Source organism: Podarcis vaucheri, assembly GCF_965113315.1.
Source record: "Podarcis vaucheri genome assembly, chromosome: 1".
In the NCBI taxonomy this organism is placed as follows: Eukaryota; Metazoa; Chordata; class Lepidosauria; order Squamata; family Lacertidae; genus Podarcis; species Podarcis vaucheri.
The window spans coordinates 81,468,911-81,481,717 of NC_138759.1; the positions used below are offsets into that span (position 1 = coordinate 81,468,911).

At 44.4% G+C, this 12,807-nt stretch overlaps 1 protein-coding gene across 2 annotated transcripts in view; it reads right to left on the minus strand.

The window, feature by feature from the left end:
• Positions 1–12,807, minus strand: part of PKP3 (plakophilin 3) — a 67,864-nt gene that overhangs the window by 30,529 nt on the left and 24,528 nt on the right. The window contains exon 2 of one of the 2 annotated variants that reach the window (XM_082191384.1): positions 12,589–12,778. The exons of the other annotated variant lie outside the window; for it this stretch is intronic. Within the exon in view, the coding sequence (XP_082047510.1) occupies positions 12,589–12,778 (190 nt within the window). The remainder of the gene's footprint in view (positions 1–12,588; positions 12,779–12,807) is intronic. 2 annotated transcript variants of the gene reach the window in all.

Consider the following 12,807-nt stretch of genomic DNA (forward strand, 5'->3'; position numbering starts at 1 on the left):
TTTGTTATGTCTGCGTCTCATTCTTCCTCCAAGCTGCTCAAGGAAGTATACTTGGGAGGTTGTCTGGTTTATCCTTGCATCACCACTGTGAGGAAGGTTAAGTCCATGCATAATGGCTAAGCAGTGATGTAAACCCAGATGTCCCCAGTCACAAAGGTCAGCTACGTATTATGTGCATAATCTGCTATTGGATCACTTGTTATTTAAAAGGCAAAATGTAGATGGGGGAGGGCTGTCAATTTATTTGAAGCAGAGTATATGCATACGACTTTCCTCCTGCACGGTTTTCCTGAAATTATCTCCCCAAGCAAGACGGAAAGTGCCTATATTTTTCCCCATGCAGGGCAAATGCAGCTGTGTGAAAGATTTTGATCAGGAAAACAGTGTGAGGAGAGACGTATAAAAATACACATCTCATGTACTGCTCCAAAGATATAGGCAACCTTCCCCACCCACACCCCTTGTTCCTCCGCCCCCATTTTAAAAAATGGGGAGATCATGATAGCTGGCTCCAAGCCTAGAGATCAATCTAGCCACATTACACCACACTGGTTCTGACTGGTGTTAACAGCTTTTTTTCTTCTCATTGAACATCCTTTCCAAAGCAACCTTCTGTACTGAAGAAGTTGTCTTATGCCTAATATACAAGATACAGATACAGCAGAGATGGAGGTAGTTGAGAGTACTATGGATCAACACGGGGGCAGATTTTATGTTATGAAGGAGCCCAGAACTGAAATGGCACAACGCAGGCTAGCGTTTCCCCGCAAATCTGAAAATTTTATTTTAGAAATCTGTAAGAAAAAATGGAGTATGTTTACTGTTTTTTATGTTATCATGATTTTTAAAGGATTTGTTGCAACACAATATTTTAATTTATAAACCACTCTGTATAACTTATATAAAGGTAGGGAATAGATAGGGGGGAAAGTTAATAAACAAATGAACAAAAGAGCCCTTGTGAGCATATGTAGGCTTGGCAGTGGGGAGGGCGAACTAATTATGTAAGCAAATATTCCACCTACAAGTTAGTGTAGAACTCACTATATGATTGATTAGAGCAGGCTAAGCGCCATTTGGATAAGCCAACAATTTGTGCTACCAAAAACTAAAGGGAATTTAGTACAACAGGGGGGAAATCAGATACACTTGCAGGCTCAAGCAGGATTCAACATGTTGTGAAACTTTCGGCTGACAAAGGAGAAGCAGCATGGGATGACAGGTCAGAAACTACTATATGGAGAGAGTCTCCTAGCTTGTGGGAGGTGGGAATAAGAGAATAAGTTGTATCACATTATGGCTTCACAGCATGGTGTGTTTGTGGCTCCCACAAACAGGGTAGCTGAAAAAACAATCCGGCAGACGTATTTGACTCAGTTTCCAGTAAAAGCCTTACCTATTATTCTTGAACATACGTGATAACTTTAAAGCACATTCAAAGCACATTCTTTCTCTCAAACAGTTCTGGGCACTGTAGTCTACCCCTCACAAAATCACAGAATTACAATTCCCAGCAGCCCTTAAAAACCCACAGTGCACAGAATTAATCAAGCTGGCGGTGGGTGGGGGATGTGCTTCAAATGTAGTATCCACTCTTTGCATTCTGAAATCCTGTACTGGATAGTGGGGCAGCTGCTTTCACAGGTTTTGTTTTTATACATTTATTTACTTCCGTAGCATACTCATAGAAATAACAATGACAACAAGTATTTAGCAACACTGTGTCCCTGGCACTCAGGTATCCTTTACAATCCTGTCACCCTTGTTGTAAGTGACTTCCTAATGAAAAGTTAATGTGGAGATGTGAGGAGATAATTCATTCGGGCCAAAACAGGTGGAATTCCCACTTATCACCAGTAAGTACACACTGTCACACAAATGATAACACCAGGGGCAAAGTATAATTTACACAGCCCTCAGAGGGAGAGTTTGAGTTTCAGCCCACTCTTGCTAGTGCTATTTGGTGTGTCCACCTGCCTGAAGAGACTGAGAGAGCAAATCCCATCACAGAAGCTGCATTCCCCTTAGAGGCCATTCATATACGGTATGTTATTTCCCCCAGCTCTCATGGTCATTTTTATTGCTCAAACAAGTGACCTTGAAAATAAATCAACTGCCATGTATTAAAGGATTTGGAAGGTTGAATCCATCCAAACAAGTCATTCCACAGTCACTGAAAAGCCCCAAGTGAGTTTATGGCATTTGTTGGATGATGGCGCCCATCACCTGCAACATTTCCATGCCTTTCACTAAGCATGAATGAAGAGCAAGGCTAGTTTGTGACTGCCTTGCAGTGGAAGTATAGTCGTGGGGTGGTGCAGAATTCTGAATACCTTTGCAATGCTTTGTTTACTTCACCAAGTACAAGTCATTTTATTATGGTCAATTACCAGTATCAAGACAAAACCACAAATATTCAGAGATAGTGAGTTGTTCTGGGTCAAATCCGATATGCCCGCTGAGGGTTCTGCAATTGGTTCAGAGAGTCTGCCTCTGTATTCTTCCTCAGCCCTATCCTCTGCCAACCCCCAGGCAAAGAACAGCTCCAGCTGCCAACAAATACGTGGGTCATGCACTTAAAATTATCATCACCCCAAAATGTACCACAGCATCAGCACATGACCGGTATTGTTGTTAGTAGAATTTGGCAGGATGCAAGGAATTTTGCGGTGATGTGATAAACGAGCTGGCATTTTTTTATTATTTTGAATTTTCTTTATTTATCATATGTTTCACTATATTTGCATATAGTGTTGCATGCCGCCTTGACATTTTATGTGTGTGGGCGGTATATTATTTTTTTTCAAAATGCGTAAATAAACTCTATCCTTCCATCTGCTGAGTCCAAGTTCCCTGAGATTTTAATTTTAGCTCCATCGTGCAACAAAGCCTAGGCATTGCCTCATCCTGCCGTACTTCAAAAAGCCTGTTTGGATCAGCTCACACAAAGCACACACATGCTAAATTAACTAGGAGTGGAGATAGGAGAAACATTTTTAGAGCAGTTGGGTTAGTTTGGAAATGCCCTCACTGCTCTCAGCCCCATCTCTCTCCTCTCCAAGGTCAAGCACTTTATAAAAAAAAAACTAGTTCTGCTAGTTTGCAGCAGAAGCCAACAGCATATAGTGTTAAGCGGACAGCACCCATGACAACACCAAAAGCAAAACCAAACCCTAGAGCAGCATTATGCTTCTTCTTTTAAAGTTTCCTTTCTTCTTTTAATGAATACATCAAAGATTAATGGATAAATATACATGTATGATACTTTGGAAATTAGAAAAAAGGGGAGAGTCCAGATGACACACAGAGGAGGGAAGGGACAAAACTGAGAACTAAGACAGCACTTGATGTTGTAAGTTTACCCACCAGCCATTTCAGTAGCAAAGCCAGGAGACACTGGACTCATCCTTTGGCGGAGGAACCTGACCATGTGATCTGCTGTGAAACCTGTTTTAATAAAGCACCCACCTTCCACTTCAGTGTCACCCTTTAGTTACCCTGGAGTCTATACATGATGCCCAGCACTTCCTTTGCCCTGTAACAGTGGTGTAAAAATCAGTCCTACCGGGTAAAGTGCCCCACTCCAACTGAAGTGAGAGGCTGCTGCATTGCTTTCACAGAATGGATAGCTGTTCCAGAATGAATGACTATGAAGCTGCTTTATTTAATATACCTTAAGAATATACGGCCCTAGCTCTGAATCCCCCAGGAGTTGCAGCTATATGGGTTTTAAACTGACCCACTTGTTAAGCAGTTGGACACATTGAGATATGGTCTTGTGTTCACCCTCCCCACTTCTTTCAGCCAGCCAAAGATTCAGATAACAGAGGTAAATTGTTCTTGAAGTGTCTGCCTTTGATCTGCAGACTTAATCTGTTGCAGAGGAGAAGAGAGCACTTATTCGTGTGTGTGTGTGCAGTGAGTGTGTGGAGCTTACAATTTTTTCATCTGCCAGGTTTGAACTCTCTCACCACTTATTGCTAACTATGGATAGAATTCTTAATTTGGAACTGAATCTAAGACTGTGCACATATTACAGGCTTAAAACACAGCTAGGGTGTTATTTTTCCTCAATTAAGATTTGAGCCAGTTGCGGGGGGGGGGGGCACAGAATACATGGAATACTTCATAAGAGAGGTACAGGAGAGATCTGGATTGTGGCTTATATCGTGTGTCCACTGTTTCTCAAACCAGCGGTGGGAGCACACTGGATGCAGAGCAAAAGGGAGTATGTACACAGCCAAAAATCTCTGCTCAGCATATACTTGAGTAAATCACTGTTTTTCAAGCTTCAGTTCCCCCATCTGCAACAAGGCCACAGTAAGAACCTACCCTTTAGGACTGTTGTGAGGGCAAAGCAACAACAGAGCTAAAATTGGGACAGATTATAATTGCTTCCAGGCATTGCCACATTACGATAAGTGTTGAACTGTGTGAAAAGTGGTTGCTATGCTGTACATCCCTCTCTTTCATATTCCTTTTAAGACTTCTAGAGCTACTTGTGCTTTAATGCAAAAAGAGTTCTTCTGTGTTGGGAGTACAAGGACAGGAGCCAAGGGTTCTTACATATGTAATCACCCCCGGATGTTTTATTTATTTATTATGCACTTCGAAAGGCAAGCTATGCCTCTTTAGAGGTAAATTGTACTGAAATCAACACAGCTTAGTTTTTGAATGATGTGTTGGATCAGGATGTAGAAGCATTACATAATTTATACATTTGTAAGGCTAACAAACAATAGCAGCACTAGCAAAAGCCAAGCCCTTTTCCCTCTTGGGGAGGAGTCATTGGTAGATTCAGATAATTAACCCTGGATGAATCTCCTGCTAGGGTTCTCCTCGTTGTTTCAAGGGAGACTTGAGGCAGCACAAAACTAGACGTCTTCTGATCTCAGCTGTTAAATGAAGCAGGTGTAAACATTCAGATGCCACTACTGCCCCTCTCCTTGTAGCAGCTACTATGCCACCATGCATGCTATCACTTTGGAAAATAAAATGTCAGGTGTTAGGAAGTACTGAAGAAGAGGCCACCAATCATAAATTTTAGAATTGGGGATGGGTGTCATGGTCATCTCCGGCTGAAAAAAAAGCCCTGCATACTACACACATTACAGATGTTTGGGATGAGGGTGCTTTGGCTAAAAGCAAGTGGCTTGTCTAAGGTCACCTAATGAGTTTGAGGCAAATAATAATAATTTTAATATTAATAATACCCCGCCCATCTGGGGCTGAGATGTACATAGGAGAAATACAAATCTGTGTTATACCTGCCTCTGGCTACAGCAGACATTTTTATGAGCATTCCAGCAACCATAATGATGCATATCTGTATGTTGTTCTCTCCCTCCCTATCCTATTCTGCTGCTTTCTTTATCATGTATGGTGTCTGACTAAAAAGGAAGTATGAATTATGTACAACTGTCACTCTTCCTCTGTCTGGAATGCATCCCACCATTGCCCCTCCTAGTGTCTCCAGCTCAGAAACAGGCTGAAGCGGTTCTCAACAAGCTCGAGTGGTTGACTTTGCAAGCAAACAGCGCTTGGACCTTCACCTGACATACCCTCTTATAGCCTCCAATGCCTTAACCACCACCGCAATCCAGAAACTGCCCACCGGCAGGCCCACATTTGAACTCCTGAATGCATGAAAAGGGAGCTTTGGAATGGGTGGAGAGAGGTACGCAAAAGCAAGAGGTAGGGGCCCCTCTGTCACTTGCCCACAGTTTACAATGCCATTGCAGGCCACCATCGCAGAAAAAAAGCAGTTTTCTTCCCAAGTTAAAATTTGTAACATTCAGTGAATTGTATAATAACTCGAGAGCTGCCAATGGAACCTCCACTCACAAAGGTGGTTGTTGCCATGGGGAAAGTGAGGTGGTGTCACTTTTTGCTCAGGCTATTTCCAATGGAAAAACAATTGGCACCAATGGGAGATTTTTTTCTTATTATAAAAAAGTCAAAGGGGTTGCCGTGTTAAGTCTCTTGCAGTGAAAACAAATACTGGTAATCTTGAGGCACCTTAAAGATGAGTAACATTTATAATGGCTTTTGTAGACTTAAGCTTGCATCTTCAGATGCATTTAATGAAGTAGCCTTGGGTCAGTGGAAGCCTCTGCCACAACCACAAGACACTCTGATTGTTTTTCATTGGGCATGGAATGCTGTTGGACGGGGCTGGGGGACAGGATGGGAAAGCCCGTTGGTGGGGAATTAAGTCAAGTATTTCAAGGAGCATGGCTGCCTGCCTAGAACACTGAAGGAGGAGCACTCCATACTGCAACATTTTGTTCTAGGTCCAAAACATTTTCCAGCCATTTAATGGTGCCCACTAAATCCTCGTGGAATGCCTCAAGGAAAGAAACGAAGTGTTGGAAATACATTGTTTTGTTACACTGAAAAGAGGGAGGAAAATGAGATCATATGAAAATGAAATGCAATATATACAGACTGTGAGAACTGCATTAAAATTTTAAATCAGGCATAGGCAAACTCGGCTCTCCAGGACCAGTGGTCAGGGATGATGGGAATTGTAGTCTCAAAACAACTCGAGGACAGAGTTTGCCTACGCCTGATTTAAATGAATCTAAAATAACAACAGTGACAATTCAACAAGTAGTGTTAATGATATACAAACATGCTAGCATTGGTAAGTCAATTATCCACCTACATGTGTTAAGACTACGTTCAGGACACAGATGATAGAAATGAATTTCTGGGTGTTATGCACACCAAATTGGTTATATTTCTCAGTTTTTAAAAACCCAGAAGTTTGGCTATGTGTTCATTCTGCAGGGCTTCCAAACATTTTTAAAAACCCAATAATAAAGCAAAAGCTTCATATAAAAGGGCATGGCTTTGATGTGAAAACAAGGAGCTGTTTGCCACTTATTATCTGGTTTTTTTTAAAAAAAAACTGACTAGAGGTGTGCTTTTGTACAGGCATTGCAAGGCAAGGGAGCATTCAGTCTATAAAGGCTAAGGGAAGACGGCAACAAAGCCAATCAGCCCAAGAAGCAGACACTTGAAAAAAGAAGTAGCAGACTCAGAATAATGATCGCTATGACCAGGGCGAGGCCCCACTGTTGCAGGAGGAGAGGCGGCAGCACGCACATGAGACAGCACACAATGAAAAGAGTCACAGCAGGAGGGACGATCATAATCTGTCCTAAAAGCAATTTTTAAAAAGGGACTGCCAATTTTATTTTGCCATTGCAAAGATCTGAAGATTGCTGAGGGAAGACTTATGTGGTAAAAATGTAAGTGCCTATTATTAACTTTTATATATTCCACATCTCTAAAATTGTGCTAGATTATGACGTAACCAGAGGCATATGTGCTGAAGAAGAAAAAGGCCACCATGAATAACAAGGTGCCATCTTTGAACAAAGGGAGAAGGCCAGGAGAGTTCACTTTCCTTTGTCCATATGAGCCCCCTAGGGTAGCGTTTTGCCAACCTTCTGCCCTCCGTATGGTGTTCGGACCACAACTCCCATCATCCCCAGCCGGCACAGCTGGGAGTTGGAGTCCGACAAAATCTGGAGGGCGGCAGATTGGCACAGGCTGCCCTAGGATGAGGCATGTTTTGGCCATTGTTATTCAGTAGCTTCTTGCCTGTGAAATTTGATAGGCATGGCCGGGAGAGCTGGCAGGATGTTCCAGCTCTGATTACAGTCATGCCTCTTCTACTGCACCTCTCATCGTCTCCCCTGCAGCAGCTTCTACCCCACTTTGCTCAGCCCCTTCTCCTGCCTCTATCACTGTTGCCACCACCGCCAGTCTTCAAGGTTTCTACAGACGCATACAACACCTGCTCTCACTTCCCTAGGGCAGGCACACCATGGTTAGGCTGTGCTTCTCCCTAAATAGATTGGATCAGCTCTAGAGAGTGCCAGTGCCACCTTCTACCTGAAGGAGGGGAAGAGATGGGAAAGGGCAGAGGAGGGGAGGGGAGAGAAACCACCCCCCAGTTACCCCACATCTTCTGCACAAGAATCAGGGCACCTCAACTCCATCACTGAGAGGAGGGAAGAGGATGTTTTGCAGGACTTCAGCTTTCCATTCTGGGTATGGTAAAATTTGCAATAGCTCATTCAGACCTGTAGGATCGGTGTAACTGAGGGCACATCTGTGCTCAAGTTACAAAGATCCTATAGATCTGGATGAGACACTTCAAATTTCACCATACCCAGATTGGATGTCTAAGAGCACTTCAGTTTACTGTGTCCACAAGAAATGCATATGCACCCTGCACCTTGTTTTAAAGTACTTCTGTTTGATGTTATTGTTTCTCAAACCTACTTCACACTGATTGGGGTCCTTAAGCTGTCCCTAATTTGTTTCTAGCCAAGGTGTGAGCACCTTTTAATGTGAACACACCCTTACGGCACAAGTTTAACCAGGTTTACTCAGAAGGAAGTCCCAATGATTTGAATGGGATTCACCTGCAGGTGTGTACGCTCTGAATGGTGGCTTTCCTTCTCTTGGATATAAGACCACATCACACGGTAAAGCATGTGCATCATTAAAGCTGTGGAAAGCAAGTTTTCAGAAGCCTCAGCACAATATTCCAACCACTAGGAAGTTACATTGTTGACCTAAATTAACTCCCCACCACACAAAATAAAGCTGCTCCTATTGGATTTCTGCCTGTTCTATAGCTCTTAAAGACACACCACTCTGTCAAGATCAGGGCAGTGACTAAAAGCACATGTAGAAGAAGCCTTGTCTGGATGCAGGAACCAGTGTCTGCCACCTTGAATATCTATTTTAGGTCCAACAGAATCCTAACAAAGGGAGGGTGGAATGGAATACTTTAGCAGTATAATTCCCCAAACTCAAAATCGAAGTGTTTCATGCCTTCATTGAATTAACAAGGTTTCAAACCTGTTTAGGACCCATGGGTTGGACTGAGACATGTAGGATTGTGGGAATACAGGCAGGAACTGGGATCTCCTTTCAGGTAGGCCCATCCTTCTCCTGTCAGCCCAAAGGACAGCATTACATAGGACAGGACAGACATACCAGTGCAGGGTGTGGGACTAGACTCCACAATTAGAACTAGAGTGACAGATCAAAGGGTGGGTGCAGTCATCAAGAAAGTGAGCTCCAGGTGTGTCCAAGAGCTTCCTACCCTCTGGTGTTCTATCATTAATCTCAGTGTAGTTCAAAGGCTAGATGGTAACACCATCCAGTGTTGTTGATCTGCCACTATTCAGCAATCTCATATTGCAGAGATAGTAATCTCTGAGTATTGCAGAGATAGTTAAGCAGGTTAGCTGCTAATTGAGCCTTTGATTCCAGGAACTGTTCTTGTTCCCATTTCACGGGATGTCAAACAATGACAAGACTGAAACTAGCTCATGAGGGAGAAACCATTGAGACCAGCACCAAATGTAACCCAAGGTCTTAACTGAACACTTCTATCCCGCTCTTCACTGCAGCACTGCCAAGGCTGGAGAACAGTAAACGGTGCCTTTGACTTTACATACGGGATCCACCATCACACCCTGATAAAGCAGGGGTAGCTAACCTGTGACCCTCCAGGCATTGCTGGACTCTAACCCCATCAGCATGGCCAAAGGTCAGGGGTAATGGGAGTTGTAGTCCAGCAACACCTGGAAGGCCACAGGTTCTCCAGGTGTATACAATGCCCCTGCCCCTGCGTAGATGCACTACTGAGAAGTTAAATTATTACTATTGGTGCACATGATTCTACTCTGCACAATTTAATCCTTACAACATCCCTATGAGTTAGATTAGGCTAAGAGAGAGCGATTTGCCTTAAGCTGCCCAGTGAGCTTTATGACTGAGTGGAGGTTTAAACTCTGGCCTCCCAGTTGCATTTAGCTGCATTTTGACATAGGCAATGAACTGAGAATTATTTCCAACTGGTAAAATACACCGAGGCCGTTGAGGCAGAATCACAAGAAACGTAAGGAAGAAAATCCCAAACTAAGACCCTGATGTTGGGAAAGATTGAGGGCACAAGGAGAAAGGGATGGCAGAGGACGAGATGGTTGGACAGTGTTCTCAAAGCTACCAGCATGAGTTTGACCAAACTGCGGGAAGCAGTGGAAGACAGGAGTGCCTGGCGTGCTCTGGTCCATGGGGTCACGAAGAGTCGGACATGACTAAACGAGTAAACAACAAACTCTCAGGTTCTTGTGAGAAACTTTCTACCTCTATTGTTTAGCCAGCACCTGAAAGAGGAAACAGTCAGACTCTGCAAGCAAAGGAAACTTTGCACCGTACTGGAACCCTGCCCTGGCGTTTGTGGCAGGGCGTTTACATGAATGGAATACGTCAACCTGATAGGGGGTCATAAATTACAAGTGACCTCTCCTAATCTCTGGATTCCAATCTAGGTCTCCAAATGCAGCGGTGAAAAACAAGCAGTGGGAGCAGAACTAAAATATGTCCAACTTCCACGTAAAGAGACCCACTTGGTTCCTTCCAAAACACTTCTGTGGGTGTGGCAGAGGAGAGCCTAGTAATTAAATGCAGCATAATTGTCACTGGTGCCATCAAGGAAACTGGAAGGATTTCAAGACTATAATTCTACTGAAGAGAGGTGACATCTCCCCATCTCCAGCAGAAGCCTTCTGTTAGCTACTCGACTAGCAGGCATTACAGCAGCGCAAGCGTCTTCAGTTTAGTGGTGCTGCGGGTGGTGAAAACTGCATCAGATGAATTTTTGCCTGTCACACAGCTGTTGTAGATGCAGCACCTTTCTCATGATGACTCAGGAAATGCAGAGTGTGAACCCTACTGTTGAAAGACGCTTGCTCCATCTCTCCTCTAACTCAGTGTGAGGAAATGGATAGTTATCAGTAGAGCATGGAAAGCTCAAGTTCAAATCCATATCCTGCTCAGCCATCAAGCTCACTGGAGCTGCCAGTGAGCTACTCCTATGCACCTGGGTGTAAATCCCACAACATTGAGGACTCACCCGCAACTTCCCTTTGTCCCACAATAACTGAGTAGCTAGGACAGAGTGGCAAATAAAACCCACAGTGTTAACATTTAAGCAATCCCTCCTGCTTCCTCAACATAGTGCTAGGTTTTGATTGGAGCTGAGGAACCAGTGGCTCCCTAGATGCTGCTGGACTCCAGCTGCCATCATTCCTGATCATTGGTCATGCTGACTGGGGCAGAGTTGGGAGTTGGGAGTCTGCTGGGCCACAGATTCCATAGCCCTGCTGTACATATATTGTGTGGATGGGAGAATTAAAGAAGGTGCACCTACTATTGTCCCTGACTGTCCCTGACAGTATTATGCCCTAAGGGGCAGCTTGGGAGAGATGAGGGTGGTTTATTCCCTCAGGTTAAGCCAATTCTTTAAGTGATGCAGTGGTTAGAGTGTTGGACGAGGACCTGGGAGGCCAGAGTTCAAATCCCCACTCAGCCATGAAGCTCACTGTGTAACCATAGGCCAGTCACTCTCTCTCAGCCTAAACTACCCCACAGGGTTGTTGCGAGGTAAAATGGGGAAGAGGAGAACCACACCACACACCTTGAGATCCTTGGCTGGAATATAAATGTAAAATAAACAATATAAAAGCTGCAAAGTAGTAGTCCAAACTAGGTTGGTAAGGTTAGCATAATGTTACCATAGGCACAGTGGCTCCAGGAAGAATGATTGTTTTGCAGACAACAGCAGGAGGCAAAGAACCAGTAGAAATTACTTGCATAATAAACAGCTGGAGAAACCGAGAGCAGTTTAAGTGCAAGGTATGGGGGATATTTGACCAAATCTCATGTTTGATTAAATCTATGAGGCAAGGCAAATTGCTGGAGAGGAGAATTCTTCTGCTATCTCACTTAGTCATTCTCAGTTGTGACTAACCTTTGTCTGGCCTGCGTATCTTGAGTGTGACCCAGACTAAACCTTTGAGAAGGTCCACGCCACCTTCCCAGAGAGGAAGCTGTCTTGGTAACACAGCCCTATTATTATCATAAAAACTATTGGCGACAGTTTCTCCTTCTGTCTACGATAGTTAGCATATAAACCTACGACACTGGCTGGCTGACTAAGCCCGCAACCACCCCAACAAGGGCATATTCCTGGCTGAAGCATCTGAATCAACAACACAGCTGGGCTAACTCCTCCACTGCACTTTTTTGCCCGGTGCCATTTTATCACACGGTTTGATTAATGCAGCTGCACCGCCAGAGTTAGAAGAGTTCGCACAACAAACAGGAGAGAGGGTTAGGAGTGGTGAGCTTTGAGCTGGGAGGCCCTGAAGTTCCCATCTCACCTCACCCTTGAACTCCCCAGGGGTGGCCTCCACCAAGCAACTGTTTTCTCAGGCTAATGAGAGTAGCAAGGCTGACTTACCTCGCCAGAACACTGCAACAATTTCCTAGATAATGGGTGGCATCCAACTAACTTTCACTCACAGCAGACCTACTGGAATCAATGAGCCTGAGTCACGTGCATTCATTTCTGTGGGTCTACTCTGAGTCAAACGTAGTTCAATACCGACCCTTCACAATTCCCACGCAATCGACCCAAAGGTTTCTCTCTACCACCTGACGCCCCTCTGCAGCGAACAACCTGCGCCCAGTTTCATTTCTCCCCTCGCCTACCTTTCAGCTCCGCGTAGTCCAGCATCGCTCCGTTGGTCCTGGGGGTCGAGTGGCTCTTCTGCAACATCCTCATGCGGACCTGCTCCTGCACCCGGGCGCTCTTGAACCCCTCGGCGGCGTCGGCGGTCTCGCTCTTCCTGTCCAGCTGCTTGTCCGAGGGCAGCGCCAAGGAGCACACGCCATCCTCCGGCTGCAGAGCCGACAAGAAGAAGTTATTCT